The sequence below is a fragment of the Panthera leo genome, chromosome D3, assembly GCF_018350215.1.
Source record: "Panthera leo isolate Ple1 chromosome D3, P.leo_Ple1_pat1.1, whole genome shotgun sequence".
Lineage (NCBI taxonomy): Eukaryota > Metazoa > Chordata > Mammalia > Carnivora > Felidae > Panthera > Panthera leo.
This window is the reverse complement of record NC_056690.1, coordinates 57,836,487-57,857,314: the sequence shown is the minus strand read 5'-3', so window position 1 is coordinate 57,857,314 and position 20,828 is coordinate 57,836,487. Positions and strand designations below refer to the sequence as shown.

The 20,828-nt window shown below is 45.4% G+C and overlaps 1 protein-coding gene across 3 annotated transcripts in view; it reads right to left on the bottom strand.

Moving 5' to 3' along the window:
• Nucleotides 1–20,828, bottom strand: part of FHOD3 (formin homology 2 domain containing 3) — a 475,942-nt gene that overhangs the window by 173,523 nt on the left and 281,591 nt on the right. For all 3 annotated transcript variants that reach the window (XM_042910026.1, XM_042910027.1, XM_042910028.1), the window contains exons 6-7: nucleotides 20,422–20,516; nucleotides 4,929–5,044 (exon numbers count right to left, since the gene is read on the bottom strand). In XM_042910026.1, coding sequence (XP_042765960.1) covers nucleotides 4,929–5,044; nucleotides 20,422–20,516 — 211 coding nt within the window. The remainder of the gene's footprint in view (nucleotides 1–4,928; nucleotides 5,045–20,421; nucleotides 20,517–20,828) is intronic.

Sequence of the window (20,828 nt, the reverse complement as noted above, 5' to 3'; positions counted from 1 at the left end):
GGAAAATGGGCTCTTCAGCTGTGACATCTGATTACCTTTTCACGATTTCAGGTCCGGAAAGTTGCATATATTCCTACACTGTTGAGATGAGTGCTAACTCTCCTGTGATTGTTTGGGGACCAGAAAATAGGTAAGATGTAAAAGAAAGAAGGTAAAGGGGAGGAAACATTTTGGTGTAACAAAACAGCCTTGGTAGGGCTCAAGGTGGCCCATGTGAAGCACCAGCAGCTTCTGCTTCCCCAGGAGCCGCACCTGCTGGAACTAAATGGTACAGGTCAACCCCTCTCCCCACCGACCTCTGCTTGCGCCATACAGAGTGTGTGTGTGCTTGTGTGGGTAGGGGGCTGTCCTGTATTCGAATCATCAACTGTATGATCTTATCCCTTCACAGGACAGAGAAAGAAACTGAGCCCCAAAGTAGCGGAATGAACAGTCTCAAGAAATGCATCTAAATAGGAGCATTCGTATCAACCTTGGAGAATTCCTGAGATAGAGCACTTAGTCCTTTTGCCTGAGCACTAACGAAGCATATTAGAAGACAGTAATTTCCCTAATCATTGCCTTCTCTCTCCAGCTCCAACCCCAGACACTGGCTCTGTGAGTAGAGGCTCCACGAGAGCCCGTTTTTCCTCCGATGTTTCAAGTACATCATTGGCACTTAAATATTTATCGAATAAATGGATTTTATATGAAAAATACTTAGCACAGTATCTGTTACGTAATGTCAGTAGCTGTACCCGTCATGGTGCTGGGGGGTGATGGTGACACTCACGCTTACGCACAGGCCTTCTACATGGACTCCCAGGCAGGTCCCCTTTTCCCGCCAAACCACAGTGCTACTCTCTCAACCCAGAAGAAGCCAGCCCACAACGGATGACTCAATACTTTCTTCCCCTTACTCTCCTCCTAGGTCTCTAGGGTAGCTGCTCCCCGACCAAAAAAGAGGTTTAGCACAATGCGTCATAGAGTTGGTCTACCACTCAGTCAGAAGGTCCTTGCAGCATGTTCCACATCTTTCTACATGCCTGACAAACACATGTAACACAGATACTTCTGCTATAAATAACCACAAAAAATGAGCTGGAGTTTTGTCTACCATGCTTTGGGAGTTCGTCACAGATCAGTGTATCCTGGGGCAGACGTCAGAGACAGGATGGCTTGAAACGATGGCTGGATTTTTTTCCCTGTTAATCACGTGTGATACACACATTTAGGAGTTATGCCATATCTCATTACACCAGATTCAAATGAAAATAGAGCTTCTTCAAGAGCAGTGCTGACCCAAATTAGGGGGACTCAAGACTTGTAAGTGAAATTTCAAACTAAGTTACCCAGTCTGGTCACTTGCCCCGCCCTCGGAGAGGGAAACCCATCTAGTTAGAGGGAAGGGCACCTTCCTGAGGAGGTGGGGGTCGGGGGCAGAGCTCTCTCCATCAGTTTCCTGCCGACCCCAGAGGGACAATCTTGATGAAAGGGAGTCTCTGATGATGGCAAAATGACAAAGACAGGCTCCTGTACACACTCACTCTCTCTTCCTGCCACACCCTGTCCACTAGGAAGCGAAAGTGACCTGACAATTCAAGAAAAGAGAGAACCCAGCAGTTTGAGCAGATGGGCATTCCTGCGCCATGGCCCAGACAGTGGCACCAGCCCACCTTTCGTTCCAGCCCCCCGATAAATGTGCCAATTGCCTGGCTCAAATGGGGCATTTTTAATATTCCTTAACTCATCAATATTTATTAGTCCCTGTGATGGACTATGACCCCTCAGCTCTTTTCCCTGCCCCGCATCCGGCCTACTTCCTGGCCAAAGGGCAAATCATCCACACTCACAGGACGAGCCCTACTGGTTAACCTACGTGCATCAGGCATGATATTCACAAAGCAGCCAGAGGAATTTTTTCTGGACTTCATCTGCTGTAGGTGGTAGTAACTGCTGAGGACTCATAGCTTATGTGCTGGTTTTCTTTGCTGATTATTTAAATCTGACAGTTTTCATCATCCAAAAGAATTCTTTTCCAAGAACAAAAACCAAAATGCCAGCCTACACTTCAGCACGCCCATTCTCCACCCTACCCCACAGAGGAATAGCTCTGAAGCCACTCTGAGGAGTACAATTTATGGCTTATTTATAAACCCGTGCACAAATGGACATGCTCGGTTGGCGCTCAGTCACCTCTGGCATCTCCGTCCAGCCCTTCACCCAGCTGAGAGGGAAAGGGAAGGCTGCTTCGAATCCTATGAGGTGGAAACACACCTGGAAGTCACGGTTCTCTCTGCAGAGCGCCCTGACATATTTATAGGTTTCATTCCATCACAGGGCTCAGGAACAATTTTACTAGCAGTAAAATAGGATGATGTTATATGTATGCATTATAAAATCATGGCCAAGACCACACATGTCCACAGAGAAACATGCTATTGAACCACGTGATATGCTATGTCTGAGTTTTTCCATTAGTGTCGCTTTTTTTTTTCCCAGCTGCTAGCACTCAGTAGCAGACAGATGGCAGTAGCTGCCAAGAAGTTAACAAATTTTATAGGCAGACCATCAAGTTGAGAAAACAATCCATTAGCTGCCCTTTTTTTTTTTTAATTGGGAAAAGATGGCCATCATTTTGTCTTGGGGAAGACAATGAAGAGAACAGAGAGCCTCGGGCTGGGCTGGTAGATGGGGTCTTAAATGTGGGTACCAAGCCCTGGGTGATCTCAAGATCATTCCTCTATCCACCGCCCCCTCGCCCCGCCCCCCGACAGCCTTCATGCAAAGTGAAGTCCGAGAAAGGAAACTCTAAGATCTCAACTAAATGAAGCCAAAGGAGGACCCCCAAGGCCATGAGAAGACTTATCCTTTGAATGCAGCCTCCGTGAGAATGGTACATGGGTCACCTGAAATCTAGGACAGGATAACAAGGAGTCTATTAACTGCCCCAAAGTAATCCCCAGATATAATTGGCAGATGGAGTATGACCCCTCCAAGGACCAATAAAAGGGTTCACCTCACTATCTTCCCATACACCCACCTTTGGCCCTAAACCTCATTAAATGGAAACAAACCCTGGTTTCTGAGCCACTGACTGTCTTCATCAAGGATTCTCAGCTGGTCCCATAATCTGCTCTTGGCCATAAGAGATTTAAAATCTGGCACCCAATGGAAACATGCTGCTGTAGAAAGAAACACACAGGCCTGCCCTGGTCTGGGATCCATCTTGCAGATTCACGGCCCCTGTCCATGCATGTGGGTTTGTCTCTCTCACACAACCTGTGATCTGCTATGCCTGGTGCTAACATCTGCCTGGGCATTTGTGGGAAAGGCATGGGAGCTCAATTTATGGCCCTAGATGGCTTTTATTAACTGATATTCCAACTTCCAAAGTAACTAGTGAGCTACTTTATTTCACCTGGAAGGTGAGTCTCTGAGCAATGCAGAACCAGAGACACAAATGGCTTGAATCAAAGAGTGCAGTTTAGGCCCCTTGTTTCTTCTTGACAGTTGTATCTCGGCCGATTTGTGGATAAAGTGTATGCACAGAAACACATAAATGAAACTCTAGGGAAATGCACCAACATGTTAACAATTATTTCTGTCTGTTGAGATTAGAGGTGATTTGTTATCATCTCCTTTATATTTTCCACATTTTCTACAGAGAGTATTACTGTTATAATCATAAAAAGAAAAAAAATGACATGAAGTTTTTGAGTTTGAGTCTTAGTGGGGATGATAATAGTGGTAAATACTGTCCTACTGAGAGAACGACCCCCCAAAAGTTTTTAAAAGGACAAAACAAAAAGCCCCTAACATTTTAGTTTCAGGCTTCACAATATTATTGGAGCCACAGCATGTTATACACTAAACCAAATCCAAAGGCCTTTCTGTCATCAAGTATGTATGGAAGGCCCGCATGCTATGGGGCAGCTGTGAGCCTGGAAACCAAGAGGAGAGCCAAAGACCCTCAGGCCGGGCACACAGTCGTGGGAAACATCAATGCAACAACACAGCAGAGAAGGGGACATACGGGGCTCTGAGTGCCCATGATGGACCTGAGATAGGGAAGGGACAATGCAGGCCAGCGGGGAGGAGGAGGGTGACAGGTGGACAGGGGCTGGGTGGTGAAGGGTCAGTTGCAGGGTTTGGACCTAATCCTATAGGCAGGGGGGGAAGCCACTGGCAGGGAAATAATAAGACAAAATTTGTGTCTCAGAAGACTTTTCCAACAGCAGAGGTGAGGGATGCCAAGTGATAGATGGTAAAGGCCCCCAGTAGGAAGGGCATGAGATGGAGGTAAGGAGGGGAGAAGATTCAAGAAACAGCTAAGGGTCAGAGCCAACAAACCAGCTGTGAGAGGAGGGGGAGAAAGGAACCAGGGTGACCTGGACAAGATGGGAAAAGGGGAGAAGGAGCTGGTTCTATGTGTTCAGTGGAGGGGGTGGGGACAGGGCATAAAAATAAGCTCAGGGTTGGGGCAGCTGGGTGGCTCAGTCAGCTGAGCATCTGACTTCAGCTCAGGTCATGATCTTGTGGTTGGTGGGTTCGAATCCCATGTCAGGCTCTGTGCTGACAGCTTAGAGCCTGGAGTCTGCTTCAGATTCTGTGTCTCCCGCTCTCTCTGCCCCTCCCCCACTCACTCTATGTCCCTCACAAATGAATAAATGTTAAAAAAAAAATTAAAAATAAAACGACATAAGCTCAGGGTCTGACCTGTCCTGGACAAGCCCATGGGTGTTTTGTTTGTTTGGTGTGGTTCTTTTGGCACTGTTACAGTAGGTTCCATCCCTAATCTTTGTAGATGTACTATTCTAAAAAATACGTTTCCTGCAGTGGGGAGTTTGCACAATTGTTTGCACTCAGTTCTGTTTTGAACGTGTTAAAAATGGAAGCCTGCCTGCAGTAGACACTTTTGCCCTGATGCAACGGTCGAAGGAGTCCACTTACCCCTTTTAGTGTCGACAGCAGAGACGGCCTGAATCAGAAGAGGTGCATTGGACTCCAAGTACTCCACAAAGACCAGCAGCAGCTTCAGGGCTGTCTTCACCACCAGGCGGAACTGCCCAGAGAAGAGAAAACCAACATGTAGCTCTGGATGGTCTGCAAACACCCGGAGGCAGGCTGGCACCCGGCACTTGCTCTGGCCAGGGAACTCTTCTCAGTGAGCACACGGAGGCCTTTGCTGGGTGCCTCAGAAAAAGGAAGTAGAATTATGCTCACCTCACAGAGCAGGAAACGGAGGCACCGATTATCCTGCCTGACCCAGAAATAGAACTGGAATTTGAACCCAGGGCCTCTGGCTCCAGAGCCCATAGCCTGTGGTCTCTCGACCAACAAGGTAGCATAGCACTTGCCAGGTCGGTTGCTTCATTTTATCCAGCCTAGAACAGTGCGAGGTCACACTGCTCGTTTTTCTGGTGAGGAAGTGGACCCAGGAGGTTAAAGGACTTGCCCAAAGCCACACCACTCAGCTGAGGCAACTGGGAATCTGAACCAAGTCCCGTCCTGCTCAGCCCAGGGCACAGCATTAGTGAGGAGGCACCGTCAGCCCAGGGGCCTTCCCTGCACAGGTCACAGGTCGCCCGCCCAAACTCCCAAACCTCCCAGCTGAAGATCAGCTGGCCCTGGGGGCTACCTGGCAGCCTGGTGGGGGCAGGGGATTCCAGATCACCTCCCTCCCAACCCTCTGGGGGCTCCTGCTGCAACTCATCACCTATAGTCTCTCTACCCTGAGCCTCGATTCCCTCCTAGAACCTCCTCCTAAAGGAACTCACCCACCAACTCTCTCCGGGAAATGGGGTCAAATCACGCATCTAAGAAACAAGGAGCTCACATCAACATACTAGGGACACATGTAGATCTTACTAGGAGCTTGGAACATCGTGCACTCCAGTGAATACTGGAAATTACCCTTGTTAGGGTTGCCACTGGCCTCCATGTTGACCAATCTGATGGTTACTTCTCTGCTCATTTCAACCCCTAACAGCACATGACACAATTGCTCCACTCCCTCCAAGGACCATTTCCTCTCACCCTGGCCAACCTCAGCCTCTTACCTGAGTGGCCACTCCTTTGCTGGCTCCTTCTAGAGTATCCAACCTCTAGGTGGGGGGAGGCCTCAGAGTTCACTCCTGCATTCTTTCCTTCTCTTTCCATACACTCCCTCTAAGTGATCCCTTCCAGTCTCTTGGCTTTAAATTCTGTCTACGACCTGATGCTAACTATTGCACTCCAGTCCTGACCAAATTCCCAGGCTCTGGCATCGCTCCTCATATGCTAACAAGTTCCTCAAATTCAGGTGGCCAAAAGAGAACCCTTGATCTCACGTGTGCTCATTCCATCCCGTCGACCATTCCAGCCTGCTCCCTCCACTCCCCATGTAGCATGAGGCCCTGCCACCCAGTGAGTGGCCAGTGGGGGGTCACCCTGTACTTCTCTCACCCCATCCCCACAGCAGATCCATCCACAAGGGCTGTCAGATCTTCCCTCAAGAACCGCCCTGAATCCATCCACCTCTCTGCTTCTCTGTCCATCCTGGACCACTGTAAGAGCCTCTTAAGTAATTCCAGACTGGTCCCCACCTCCCCTGATGTCCAAATGGACAAAATTTAGCTGGAGTGACCACCACACTCTCAACCCTCCCTTCCCTGCCCACCGAGCTCAGGATGGAATCCACTCCCACAGCCTTTACAGCTTGGCCCACCTGTGACTCTCTTTCCTGCCCAGTGTGCTCCCTCCATCTACCCTTTTGCAGTCATGTGATGATGTGTTTTTAACCTACTAAAGCTTGTTCATGACTCGAGGCCTTCTCACTGGCTATTTTCTGCCCGGAATCAGTTACCACAGGACTGGCCTTTCCTTATCCTTCAGGTATGAAAAATTTCCCCTCATGGGAAATGCCTTCCTAACCCCCTTCATCCAAAAGGACTCCTTGGTGACTCTTACATCGGTGCATTATATTCTTCCCATCCTTTACCACGACCTGAAATTGCAACATATGCACCTGACCTTCCTCTACTGCCCCCAGCCAGGACATAAGCTACCTGGCGGCAGAGGTACTTTATGCAACACACCAGAAGTGTCATCTGTCCTGGAAAAGCTGACTGCTCAGGACTGCACGTGAGGCTTGTTCTTCGAATGCAGTCCCCCTCAGGTCACGTGGAGCACTCACCTTGGCCCGGGCTTCTATCCTCCACACCAGCCTAGTCCTCAGCGATACTGCCCACCCCCCATCCACCCACCGCAATCGTCTGGAGGGCAAGCAGTGCTTTCGGCTTCCATTCTAAACGTTACATCCTTACCACAATGAACACTGAATTCTTTAGAGGCCTTTGACCTCTTCAGAGGGTTTCTACTTTCATAACTTGAGTCCTGCATTCAGTCCCCTGCTCCCGGACTGAATTCCTGAGTATTTTTTTTCAACCACAAGGCTGGGGGTAGAAGGGGAAGGCAAGGCATAATGAACTGTGCTATCTTTGTATGTTTAGAGCTACAGACATTTCTTCAAGTAAATAAAATCTAGCAAGCCCAGGCGACTTCCTCAGTGGGCGGCCTATTATTAAGTAGATTAAGCCTTCTCAGTGCCTTCCTGGGCAAGATCTGGGCTGCTGCCCTCCTCACTCCCCACCCTGCAGGGGCCCTCTCACATCCCTCTCATCAGTGTTCCTCCTGAGCATCTCTGTGGTCACAAGATCTTGGCCAACACAGTCCCAGGGACCCAGAACCCCTTAGCCACTCTCCCTTATGAAGCTTATTTTAAGAAACCACTGTTTTCTAGCAAAGTCTTTTTTTTTTTTTTTTTTTTTTTTGGTTTCAACATGTCTATTCATGTCTACTTCTCCTTTGCTGTAAAGGTTCTGTTTGGAGTTCTTTTGGCATTGTATTTGTGTTTAAAAAAAAAAAAATCCCAAACTCTTCTGATTCACGATTTTAGGCTTCTATGAAATTGGCTTCTATTGAGCCTAAGTGTGTATTTGTGTGTGTTTGGAAGCCTTACTCTGTGAAATTAATAACAAACATGTTCGACAGTTAAACTACTTTAGAAAAAAGAGCAGAATGTGAATTTATGGAAATGCATGGTACTAATTGCAAGCATGTCCTAACTAATCACCAAATACGTCCAGCAGGACTTCTCCCCAGAAATACCTTATTAGCATTACTGTAGAGACTTGAAAGTAATAAAAGCACATGACTTTAAAAGGTTTCTACATCAACCCTTATTTATCCAGAAATCATTTCATTTGATGCCCACAAGTATCTGGAATGCAGTCAAAACCCTCCAAAGCTTTGGAACAGCCACAGTGGAGGCCACACACCCATCCCTCCAAGTCCAAACACGCTGCTCATCTCAAAGCTCTTAAAAATCTACTCTAGGTTCCACTGCACTTATCTTGGACACAGCCTAATAGAAATGGCTATGGGGATTGCCAGCCTGTATCCACTGGGAAGGGACGAACCACAGGACGGTGACAGGTAAGGAGAGGCAGGCCCAGCATGGCGGCAAGAGCAAGGACCGTGAATGAGGAAGGTGGGAACAGGTGACACAGGTGTCCGTGCACACACACCATGGCATGGCTCAGCCACTGAAAGCCCCTCAAAGGGACAAGGCGGCGCCCCTGCAATATGAGCTGGATTTTCAGCTCTGCCCCGTGCTCCTTCATGTTCTAATGACACGTTCCAATGCAGTGACTCACAGGCTCACGCACTTGCCCATCTGTCTACGACCGAAGGAATATCAGTAAGAATTGATTCTCATTCTGAAGGTACATCAATCACATGAGAAGGTGAAGCAACCAGTCATAAAACAGTTACATGAGTACAGGGCAAAAAGGAGTCCGTCTGAAAAGCAGCGGCTGTAAGACAAATGGGCAAGTTCCTCGCGCACCTGGAGGATCAGAGGGGCCACCCGTGAAGGCTACCAAGGAAGAAATTCAGAACACGGATGGTGGTGGAAGGGCTGACCCCATTTAAGGTCCCTCCTGCCCCAAGATGCTGTGCTGCTTCTTTGACAATGTTGAGTGCTTTCCAGATGCCCACTACCTGTGAGGGAGTGAGAAAGTCATGGCCCTGCCTTCAAGGGCATGGTCATCTCACCGCTGAGAGAAGACTCAAAATACCTCCACACCACATGATTGAACATTATCTGCACAGGCACTCAGAGCCAGGCTGCTGAGGACAGAGAGCACTTGCCAGAAGACAGCCGTTTACAGTGGGGAGGGAGAGTCGGGGGAACAGGGTCGGAGCTGATCCAGCCGCCTGTGGGCTTCCGTGCAACACAAGAGCTGTGTGTCAGCCTTTGGGATCGTACTCCCGCAAATAATCCCACTCCCTTAGGGACAGAGGGAGCACACCGGGGGTCCAGATTCAGCCTTTGAGCTACACGTTACCTACATTTTCTGTAATTACATGCTAGGGGATCCCAGTGCTCTATTTTAACACTGTCCATTATAATAAACTATGCTTCATATCGCTTTAAAACACGTAGCTAAATCATAGTCTTTAACAGGACTCTAGACAACCCCTGTGTTACAAGGGCAGGATGAGAACAGGCGGCCAGCTGTGAATTGTGCTCCTCATAAGTATTTAGCACACTTTGGGGGCGACAGGGCTGAGGTTTACTTTCAGCTGCAACCATCATCTTGCACTCTGTTCTTACTCAGCATAAAATAGAAGCCATGAACCTTCAGGGGAACAGAGCTGCCCCAGGGATGTAACATTTGTCAGGTCAAGCCTCTGTCTGGGGACTGAGCCTCCGGGTTCCATAAACGACTTGGGGATCCAATGTCACCTCCATGCCAGGAAGCTGGGCCTGGGGGAGGGGTGGCAGGATACTGTTGACATAGGACTTTCCCTTTTTTTTATTTTCTGGGCCAACCCACAGAGAGGGTGTGGAGTCAGCCAGTACAGAACCCGGGCAGCTGCGTTTTAGATAAAATATAACTACCAGATGTACAGAAAAGGCATAAAAGCCAGTTTCTCAATAATTTTGCACATTAGAGCAAACGAACTCCCTTTGTGTTTTATTGTACTTAGAGAAACACAAGAACTATACTTAGAAGGTCAAATATGCTGCTTATTAGGTAGAAATAAAAGTATTCCAAACAAAATTTCCAAATTCCTACTCTTCTAAAAATTCAACAACCATAAAAAGAAAACAATTTCCAAACCTCAGGATTTAAATTACAAAGGGGGTTAGAAAAACATGCTTCATTCTATTTGTTTCATTTTCCACTAAAAAGCATAGATACATGTTCTGGAAGTGGATGCTGGTTATTAAAACTGAATTAGAAATTGGTAAGATAACTTGACTTATAAAGCTTTGCCACATTGGTTACCAGGTTACCAGAACTAAGAATATACGGGCTGTTTTTTTTTTAATTTTTTTAATGTTTTTATTATTTATTTTTGAGAGAGAGACAGAGCATGAGCAGGGGAGGGGCAGACAGAGAGAGAGGCACAGAATCTGAAGAAGGCTCCAGGCTCTGAGCCGTCCGCACAGAGCCCGATGCGGGGCTCGAACTCACAGAGTGTGAGATCACGACCTGAGCGAAGTCGGATGCCCAACCAACTGAGCCACCCAGGCACCCTGAATATATGGACTATTTTAACAACAACAAAGAGTCAAGCGACTTAAGATACTTTTAAGTCCTTCACACTTAAATACTTTATCCCAATGACATATCCTTGAGCTCAGAATCCCTAAGCCAGGAGTTCAGAATCCCTGAGCCAGAAGCTCAGAATGGGCCCTGGAGCCTTTGTAACTGGTTATCAAACAGTCCAACAGATACCTCTGACCCTGTATCTGTCCCCTTCTAAGATGCTGCCTGCAAAATGAACTGGGTCTGGTCAGAAATACAGTGTGGGCCCAGGCAGATTACGGGAGTACAGAAGTCTGGGCCAGGGCTTTGTAGGTATCTGGCACAGGGAGAGGCATGTAGAGACCAGGGCTGGTGCCTCTGCCTGGACAGGAAGTCACCTGCACTAAATCCATGTGCTATGGCCTCCAGGCCTGATGGCTGACCTCCTTATGACCTGATGGAATTTGCAGAAAGGGAACCAAACTACATTTGTGATTCATGTAGTAGCCAAGTTTGAGTCTGGGAACCCTGTAAGTGTTTACAAGCTAACGGAGAGGAAATCTTGCAGAATGTAACACAGCAGAGTATTCAGAAGTAATTAAATATCAAAATAATAAAAAATGCTACCAGTGAACATTTTCTTTCTATTGAGATAAACTTCTGGGGCTTAGCAGGAGGTTTCTTTAAAGAACAATGAATAAAAGTGGACAAGGTCAGAAAACACCCCCTTTGCTAACTCTCTCTTAGGATACTCAGTGTAATTATGAAGAGTTAGTTGATATGAGGGAACATATATCCACTGATATTGTTAACTAAGGAATACCAAAGCCTCCACACTAAACTACTGCCTTAAAGAACACCCTGGTAACATCTGCCAAATGAAGGAGGGAAATCAACAACTTTGGATACTTGTCCCGTTAGTGACATCCCTACTCTCAGATGCAAAATCTCATGTTCTAGAAGGCTACCTAACCTGTCACACGACTAATTTCTGAAAGACGTCAAAAGAAAACACAAAGGCCAATCTGATTCTTTCTGCTCTACTATGGGGAGTCCCATCTTTCCCTCCGGTGCAAACACATAAGCCTTGGGAAAATGCTACAAATATTCTCTCACAAGCTATAATCAAGGTTAAAGAGATTTCCTAAGTAAATAATCAGCCCTGGAAACATGACAGAGGACACCACAGCCAGCTCCCATCTCCTTAGAGTGGGTGGAGGAGGGCTGGCCGGTGGAGAAAGGCTGTGGGGAGCAGGGTTAGCAGTGCTGGCAAAAGCAAACCTGAGCTGATAGGGCCACTCCCAGGCTGGCTCGCAAAAGCCGACACTTCCTCCGGTTCTCCAGCCCATCCAACTCTCCCAGAGCGTTGCTTCCCGAGGAACAGCACATGGGCTGCTCTGGGATGTCTGCATCACCCCCAGATATTCTCCCGTCTTAGAACCACCCATCCCTAGTCTCTCCAGAATCTAGAACACAGCTGCTAGTCCTTGACCAAATGCCCTAAAAAGGCAGAAGGGTCAAAGTCCCCTTGCTTCTGTTTCTCTTGTTCATGGGGGATCTTGCTTGCAGAAATTAGTAAGCTACAATTCCAGGTTATCCACAAGCCTCTTTAGAGTTATGGTTCCTACTGCCTATCAGCTCCCTGAAGATGATCATCTCAAAGTGGATTAAAGACACTGCTGTCCAGTCCTGTGGCTGGAGAGCCTTTCTGGACCAGATCCCCTCGGCACGCTGGCTCCTGTAAGGTCTGGCTTGAATCTCTGGTCTCTCTCCCTGACATCTTCATAAAATAACAATGAGTCAAACTAGGTCTTCTCTTTTTTTTTTTTTCTTTTTCTTGCACTGAGATTATCCTCATATGGACATCCAAGAGATCATATAGGTGAGAATTAGTTTTCCAGTCATATGTACCCAAATAACCAGAAGGACAGCAACAGCCCTAAGGGGAAGAGAGCCCTTTGTGTCCCCTATCTCTCTAACACAAATATTACTTAAACATTCCATCGAAACTTGTATAATTTTTAAAATTCTTACCTAACGGAACAACGATAAACATGGAAAAATATTCAAACACAACCTCATTTACTAAACATGTTAACATCAAGTTAGTAACAAAGCTCTTTAAATGCTATAGCATCAAACAAATTGATTAACACAAGAAAAGCCCAATGAATTTAGTACATTTCTGTAACTATTACATAAGCATTTAACATGTTTTTAAAATAGCATGATGACCCAGGAAAATGCTTGTAATATAGTGTTAACTATGTAATAACGTTTTAAAAAATTAGAAGAAAATGTACAAAGTTAGTCGTTGAATCTATATAGAAGTATTTCAGGTGATTTTTTTCTCTTCTTGTATTTCTAAAGTTTTATACAAAGAGTATATTACACTTATGATCATAAAAAAAAAATCAAAGTTTTACAAACGCGAAGTCCTCATGCCTGCTGTCAAGAAAGTAAGCAATCAACAGGGGTGCCTGGGTGGCTCAGTAGGTTAAGCATCCAACTCTTGATTTAGACTCAGGTCATGATCTCACATTTCTTGAGTTTGAGCCCCACATCAGGCTCTGCACTGACTGTGCAGAGCCTGCTTGGGATTCTCTCTCCGCCTCTCTCTCTCTCTCTCTCTCAAAAATAAATAAACTTAAAAAAAAAAAAGAAACTAAGCAATCAACAGACAGATTTAACTTAACTTTGGAACTCTATGATGTACAACAATCGATATGTTAAAAACTCTGCTGGAAAAGCTGGACAATGTGCATGAACAAATGAGAAATTTCAGTGGAGGGAAACTAGAAAGAGTCAGATGGAAATGCTAGAAATAATAAGCACTGTAAAAGACATAAAGAATGTATTTCTGAAGCTCATCAGGAAGACTTAACGAAGACAAGCTGAGCAAAGACAACAGAAACTTCCCAAGATGCAACAGAGGAAAAGAGAGTGAATCAGTTTTAACCATGTGAAGCATATTTTGATGTCAATCACAGACGACACTTTAAAGCCCCAAACTTTCCCTTCCCGGACAGAAGCCAGATGCAAAAACATCTTAATAAGCATCCTGCTGAAGGGAAAATGATTCTAATGAAGGTACACAATCTCAATTTCTTCATGTCAAGCTCCAAAGATGCAGAAATTAAGAATCTTGGAAAACTATGTCCCTCAAACAATAGCACATCTGATGCTCCATTGGAGGGATAACAGGTATTCAAATAATGGCTTATCAACATGGCAACTATATTTTACTTTTCACATTTGAGCATATAAATTAATATACTCCTGCATAATACTTTTAAGAATAAGTGAGCATAACATGTGACGTTCTGAGAATTTACAATGCAGGCATCTCACACAATGCAAAGTTCATGTCCCAATTTTCAGAAAGAAGGATTATAGATGAAGCTGAAAAATTTATATCCTACACTTCATTAAACCTTCTAACTGATCCCTGGCAACATGCTCCAAAGGCTTTCTGGATGAAAGTCTCATAAGCACTTAGAAAAGAGAGAGAGACACCTGGGACCAGCAGTTTCCAGGTGAGCAGGTTCTGGCAAGCTGAGGCCACCTCCTTCTTTAAACAGGAGGTTGAGGGAAAAGAGGTGAGGGAAAAGAGATGTTGATTTACAACACTGGACACTTGTTTGCAGATACAATGCTCAGTGTTCTACCTATTCTTCACTATTATTATCCCCATTTTATCATTTATTAAACCCATTCTATAGATGAAAAAGCAATCCACCCAAAGGATCATACAAGTGTATTTGGTCTCAGGGATCTGCACTTAACAGCAGATGCAGCATACGTTGACTTTGGCTTTGGAACTCAATGAAGAAATGAGGCTGGATGATCAGAGTTCAGCACCTTCCCACTAAAATGGTCTAAAAATGACTATCAGTGCCAACCTGCAAGCTGCACGGGCTTATGCATTCCTTGGCTATATCGATGTTTTGGTTAATGGCAGAGAAATTCTGCTCATTAAATTTATGTTAAATAAAACTAGGACTGGGGCGCCTGGGTGGCTCAGTTGGTCGAGTGCCAACTTTGGCTCAGGTCATGATCTCCCAGTTTGTGGGTTCAAGTCCTGCATTGGGCTCTATGCTGACAGCTGAGCCTGGAGCCTGCTTCAGATTCTGTGTCTCCCTCTCTCTCTGCCTCTCCCCTGCTCGTTCTCTTGCTCGCTCTCTCTCTCTCAAAAATAAACTAAAAAAATTTTTTTAAACAAAAACAAAAACCCTAGGATTAACAGTTAACATGATGAATAGCCAAAGCAAAATGCAAAATCATCTTAAGGCTGGAACTCTGATGATACCAACGGGGAAAAAATGCAAAGCTCGGCATCTAGGTGTAAGTCAATCACGGAGATGCAGAATGGAAGAAGCTGGCATATCAAAAACAAAAACCCTGGGAAGTTTAGGGCATCATCAGTCTAATTTGAGCTAGTACCCAGGGCTGCCGGTGAAAAGCCTAATCAATCAAAAGTGGGATGTGTAGAAGAAGGATGCTATATCCAGTATGGTGAGGAACTGCAAATTATGTCACCAACGACTATCTGTGGAAACAATCAAGCTGAGCTTGGACAGAGTGACATGCTAACTGCCTTTAAATACTCAAAGAGTTTCCAGGGAGGAAGTGACATTGTGTTGCTCCAGAAAGCAGTGCATGGTGTTTGTTTAACACAACAAGAGGCATCCCTGGAAAACCCACAAGGAGGCGGGGTTTTTCGTTTTTTTTAAATTTACATCCAAGTGAGTTAACATCTAGTGCAACAATTTCAGGAGTAGATTCATTAATGCCCCTCGCCCATTTAGCCCCCCCCCCCCCACAACCCCTCCAGTAACCCTCTGGTTGTTCTCCATATTTATGAGTCTGTTATGTTTCATCCCTCTCCCTGTTTTTATATTATTTTTGCTTCCCTTCCCTTATGTTCATCTGTTTTGTATCCTAAAGTCCTCATATGAGTGAAGTCATATGATTTTTGTCTTTCTCTAATTTCACTTAGCATAATACCCTCTAGTTCCATCCACATAGTTGTGAATGGCAAGATTTCATTCTTTTTGACTGCCAAGTAATACTCCATTGTGTGTGTGTGTGTGTGTGTGTGTGTGTGTGTGTGTGTGTGTGTGTGTGTATACACACACCACATCTTCTTTATCCATTCATCCATCGATGGACATTTGGGCTCTTTCCCTACTTTGGCTATTGTTGATAGTGCTTCTGTAAACACTGTGATGCATGTGTCCCTTCAAAACAGCACACCTGTATCCATTCAATAAATACCTAGTAGTGCAACTGCTGGGTTGTAGGGTAGGTCTATTTTTAATTTTTTGAGGAACTTCCATACTGTTTTCCAGAGTGGCTGTACCACTTTGCAGTCGGTGTGGTCTGTTTAACATCAGAGAGGTGGACGCGGGTCCCAGGAAGGAAGGCTTCCCACCAATTCCAGGGCCCAACAGTAACACTCCCTCTGCCTCTAGAAGTATCAGGAATGTGGCTGGTGAACATCAGTAACATCTTTAACAAGACTTCACCATTTCTTCAAGGCCAGGATTCCATGTTATGTTACGTAACTCAAAAAGAGCTTCAGATCTCACTCATATGTGGGGCATCTGATGGATCAGATGCCATGCCAAGGGCTTGAGACCAAAGGGTGCACTCAATCTCCTCCCCTCCTCCTGGAGCAAATGGCAGTATGGAGGAACCAGCTTAGCTGCCCTTGTGGACACTGCCTTCACCTCAAAACCAGCAATGTCAGGTGCCTGGATGGCTCAGTTGCTTGAGCGTCCGACTTCAGCTCAGGTCATGATCTCACAGTTCGTGAGTTCAAGCCCCAAGTCAGGCTCTGTGCTGACAGCTCGGAGCCTGGAGCCTGCTTCAGATTCTGTGTCTCCCCCTCTCTCTGCCCCTCCCCTGCTCACTTGGTCTCTCTCTCTCTCTCTCAGAAATAAGCATTAAAAAAAAAACAAAAAACAAAAAAATAGTATGTCAAAGCTCTCCTGCCAACGAATCTCAATGTCCAACTTCTCTATTCCTACCAGAGGCAATGCCAGATTCCTGGCCACTCCGATTCAAAGCTGTGACCCTATCTTTGCTTTTACTTATCTATATCCAGAAACCCAAATAGAGGAAGTTATTCCTCAAGATGTCCCCATATCTCCATTATTCGGTTTCCCCTGCAACTTGCAACCAGGTGTCACCACCTCACAGCTTTGCTACTGTGCGAGCATGCCTACCTCCAAACCATCAAAAAGGAAGTCCAGAGATCTGTGATCAGCAACCTGGGGCACAGCTGAAAAAAATTAGATTCCGTGGGGGTAGGGGCAGAAAAAGAAAGAGCAGGCTGAGCCAAGGTGGACAGCAATCCAGAGAGGGAAGTTTCCATGACTACAACAAGAGGCATCCCTGGAGAACCCACAAGGAGGTGGGGGACCCTGGGCCTCCCCCATAGGCCAGAAGGAGATCTATAAAGAGAGACAGACTTTCTGTGTTAGAGCGACGAAAGGCCATGCTGTACAAGCTGAATCATTTCACCCCAATTTATTGGACTTCAGATGTATGAAGAGAAAAAATTCCATACTGTGTGAGAAGTCAAGAGATGGGCATCTTCTCCCTACCTCTGACTGTGGAGTTTAAAGACGGGCTTTTGTAAATAAAATGAAACACTTTATTGAAAACACTTTCTTTTCTTTCTTTTTAAAAAGTAATTATTTGGCTGCAAATGCATAATTTTCTCCTCTGGCTATGAGTCTCAAATATCTGCAAATATGCATTGCATAATGACCCTCTGGCAGGCTGCAAAATCACATCTTGTTGCCTTTCATGGAAGGAAAATGAACAATTATGAAAACAGAAGGACAAGGTTTCTCTAACCCAAGATTTCATTTATCAGCTCCATTCCTGTTTAAGGCCAAAACAATACGAACTCAAGGTAAACCTTTTAGGTTCTGAGAAATCAGACTCTTAGTCAAAAGAAAGCCCTAGGACCGCTGGCTTTCCAGATTTCTTAATTTGAACTTGGAAAACCTATGTGTAAGGAGGGGACAGAGGCTTCCTTCCCCAAACCTAAAGGTCTCAGGTCTGTGCACCCATGTTTCTTGCAGATACCTTACTATCTAGACCTGGGGGTAAGGGGGATGTCAGGGGCCTCCATTACTGGTTTTGCAAATAAGAGGTGATCTCATCAGAACTACACTGAAAATCAATCTGCTGGCTGCTCCCACTGCTGACTTTCAGCCACCAGCCTGGAACTGAGCACATCCTGCAGAACAGAGCAAGTCCTTTAGCTGACATCACAGCGGGTGGATATAGGCTGCGAGTCACCCATGGTCCCCCTTCTAACAACGCTGTAAGTTCCAAGGCTCAGGCTGACCATGGGCTCTATTTTCTTGTCCTCATAGTGACCGGCTCAGTGCTGAGCACAGGAGCTGGAGACTACTATGGACCCTCCTTTGAAAAATCAAAGATGGAGAAAAAACCAGCACCGATCCAGTGCCGATGCCCCATGTGGCTGGGGAGGAGGAGAACACTCCACCTCAGACAGAGGCCTCGGGGAGAGATGCCCAGGGTCACGAACACTATGTGAAAGGAGGCTGGAAAAGCATAATTCCTACAAACTTATTCTTGAAGGCTTCTAATTTTAGGATTTCTCCATGTTACACAGAAATGCAAGAAGGAGGTTCCTTTCATTTGCTTTTCTTAAAAGAATGATTCCAAAGCAAAATCAACAGCATGGTGTTGCAATACCAAAGACTGAGTACTCCTCCCATCTACTGAGCAGAGAAATGATCACTGTTGGGCCTGTTTCCTCTTTCTCTTGTCCCCTTTTTCTTTTCCTCCCCTGGGATCTCTCCTCTCACTTTTCTCCATCTCCCTGTCTTCCCTCCGTGACATTCCCTCTGTATCCTCGCTTCTTTTCTACCGACCCACCACCTAGATCTTGCCTTTGCTCTATGCCCTTCTTGCTGATGAGCTAAAAGATGGTCACTTTTCCTACTGTAAGTATGTTAGGTTTTATTTCCTTTTAGAAATAGAGCTGGCTATTGGTGTTTTATCATGACTATAAATAAAGCTATAAAGATTTATTTGTCTCTAACATGTACCAAAAGTCCATTTCTATCACAGAATCTCTTCCCATCTCCCTAGATTGTGGGGTCTTCGAGACCATCCAGGGAGCCTTGGGAAGGGAGCAGTTTCCAAATGAACATGAAGCTTGGGGAGGGTTCCCAGCATAAGAAAAAAAACAGAAAACACTGAAACAGGATATGAGATATAAATCTTCCCTCAGCCTGGCTAAATCAACCTAGTAAAGCCAGCATTTCATTCAGCATCTAAGGTCACCTACAGCAGTTTGTAAATAGATTCATTTCCATTTTCCATAGAAAACAAAACCAAAAACAAGAGAGAGAGAGAGAGGAGAAAAAATTATTAGTCTTCTGAGAGAAACCATGGCTATTTCTATTATGAAATGGGGAAAAAAATCGATCATCAATAATATGAGAAAAAGGAAAACTGAGAAGGAGATGTAAGGGTCAACCAAGGATCTGGGATGCAATGAGTCCTGCGTATCGGTGCCATCCACAGAGAAAAGGCCCTTCTCACGACACAAGGGCACCATCACCAGGACGATAGTCTGTAAGGACAATAAACCTCAAATGGAATCTGTTCTCGACACAAAGTCAAATCAGGGCTGAGTGTTCCTGAAGCACAGCAGAGTCTTTGGGAAGCAGGTAACAGGAGAGGTCAGGCCAAGGGATAAGACTCACCACCATGAGCTCGTCGCTGGCGCACACCAGCCTTGAGTGGCTCGCCAGAGTGGCGGTGGCAGTGAGGACAGGGATGGGAGCCCTTTAGGCTGACCACGTGCTCTCCAGAGACCGTCCCCCCCAGAACATTATGTTGATTCTGTGACCTGTGCAAGTCCTCTAGTTGCCCCATGCAGGCCCTCTAGTTGCCCCTCTGCCTGACCCTGTTGCCCACTATAGTCAATTTCATCTCCTCCATGCTGCCCCACCCCACCCTCGCCCCAAAAGCTGACCACACTCCAGGCTGATCCACTTGCACCTACTCAGGACAGGATCCCTTCTTACTCTTCCTCAATCCCCCCTCCAAACGGCCGCCTGAGGATGCAGGGAGGACCACGTCAGAGCCTTGCCCAGCTCAAGTGACGGGGTAGGTCTGCCTTGTTGGGGCACTTCCCGAGTGTGGGGCTCACAGCCAAGTCCTGGATGGATCAGGTTATCACGTGCCAAGATCCATGGGGGAAATCAGAGGATTCTCCCAACTAAGCACTCTTTTTCTCAACTACAAAATGGGGATGATGTTATTTATCTCATCACGGTCTCATTTATCTCATCACGGATTAAAGGAGATAATGCTTATAAAACACCTACTATGGTGCCTGGGGCCTGGTCAATCTTTACTAACTGCTACTTTTATAACTGATGGTAGAGTTGAAAGGTGGTCTCAAATTCCTTCAACTACACAGAAGAATATGCACATACATATGCACAACACACACATATGTCCTTATGTAACTGAACATAAATGAACATGAAATGAAACAGATAAGATTGATACTATATCTCTAGCACAATTTTTAAATTAAACATGAAAAACTAGAGGTGCCAAAAGCATCTGATTAAAGCTTGAAAGAAGAGAACATAAAATGCATTAAAAATTCATAAACTTTTTGCAATTTGAAGGTATTTTAAAATCTGTAAAATAGTCATCCTCACTTCTACTGTTACAAGGCTGGAACCAAGCTAAATAGAATTTCTTTCCACAAAGCCATCTCAGAGAAAACAAAAAGAAAGGTATATGATATGCAAACTGAATTAAAAGTTCGACCATAACCTTCTCTTACCTTTGACCCAATGAGAGTGTACAGCCACTGAATGGTTTCATTGTGGTTTATTACTCCATTCATCCCATCCACATACAACATAATCTGGCCCAAAGCTACAGAAGAGAAGAGAAAAGGGAGGAGAAGTTATGGTTTTACATGTATATGCAATCTTCAGTGATCATAATGTCAGTTGAGATTTTCATATTTTAAGTACACGGTGTGTTACAAACTGAATCTGAAGAGATTTCCTGAGCTCTTCTGAAATTAGCTAAATCTCATCTCAGAGAGAAAGTCTTGACCGTGGCAGAGGAAGCAAGGGCTATTCCTGGTGTCCGGAAGATGCAATTAAGGTACCAAATACAGTGATTGTTGTTTCTGTGTGTCTTGATGCATAAATGCATGCTTTTATGTTTCTATATCTGTGT